At 43.6% G+C, this 257-nt stretch overlaps 1 protein-coding gene across 1 annotated transcript in view; it reads right to left on the bottom strand.

Annotated features, from left to right (window-relative positions):
• Window positions 1-257, bottom strand: part of bco1l (beta-carotene oxygenase 1, like) — a 7480-nt gene extending 7223 nt beyond the window's left edge. Inside the window, exons 1-2 of the mRNA XM_077724572.1 lie at window positions 125-257; window positions 1-35 (exon numbers count right to left, since the gene is read on the bottom strand). The exon at window positions 1-35 is cut by the window's left edge and continues 94 nt beyond it. Of these exons, the coding sequence (XP_077580698.1) occupies window positions 1-35; window positions 125-188 (99 nt within the window). The 5' untranslated portion in view covers window positions 189-257. The remainder of the gene's footprint in view (window positions 36-124) is intronic.

Genomic DNA, 257 nt, shown 5'->3' with positions numbered 1-257 from the left:
CATTAATGTACCCTGCAGCCATGTTGGCAGGTGACCTGCAAAGTATTTTGGAAAAATTGACATTCAAATGTATTGATCTTGAAAGTAAAACACAACTGAACTGCACATGGCGGCAATTACTCACCATGAACATGCGCTTTCACAGGTTCGGGTGTTTCCTTCCCGTTCTGTAAGAATAATGCCTGCATTTTTTAAGATCAGACGGATTCTTTCCCACAGCTGCTGTGCGACTAAGTTTGGGACAGTGTGGACATGGG

This window comes from Stigmatopora nigra, chromosome 1 (assembly GCF_051989575.1).
Source record: "Stigmatopora nigra isolate UIUO_SnigA chromosome 1, RoL_Snig_1.1, whole genome shotgun sequence".
In the NCBI taxonomy this organism is placed as follows: Eukaryota; Metazoa; Chordata; class Actinopteri; order Syngnathiformes; family Syngnathidae; genus Stigmatopora; species Stigmatopora nigra.
This window is presented reverse-complemented; position numbering and strand designations above follow the sequence as displayed.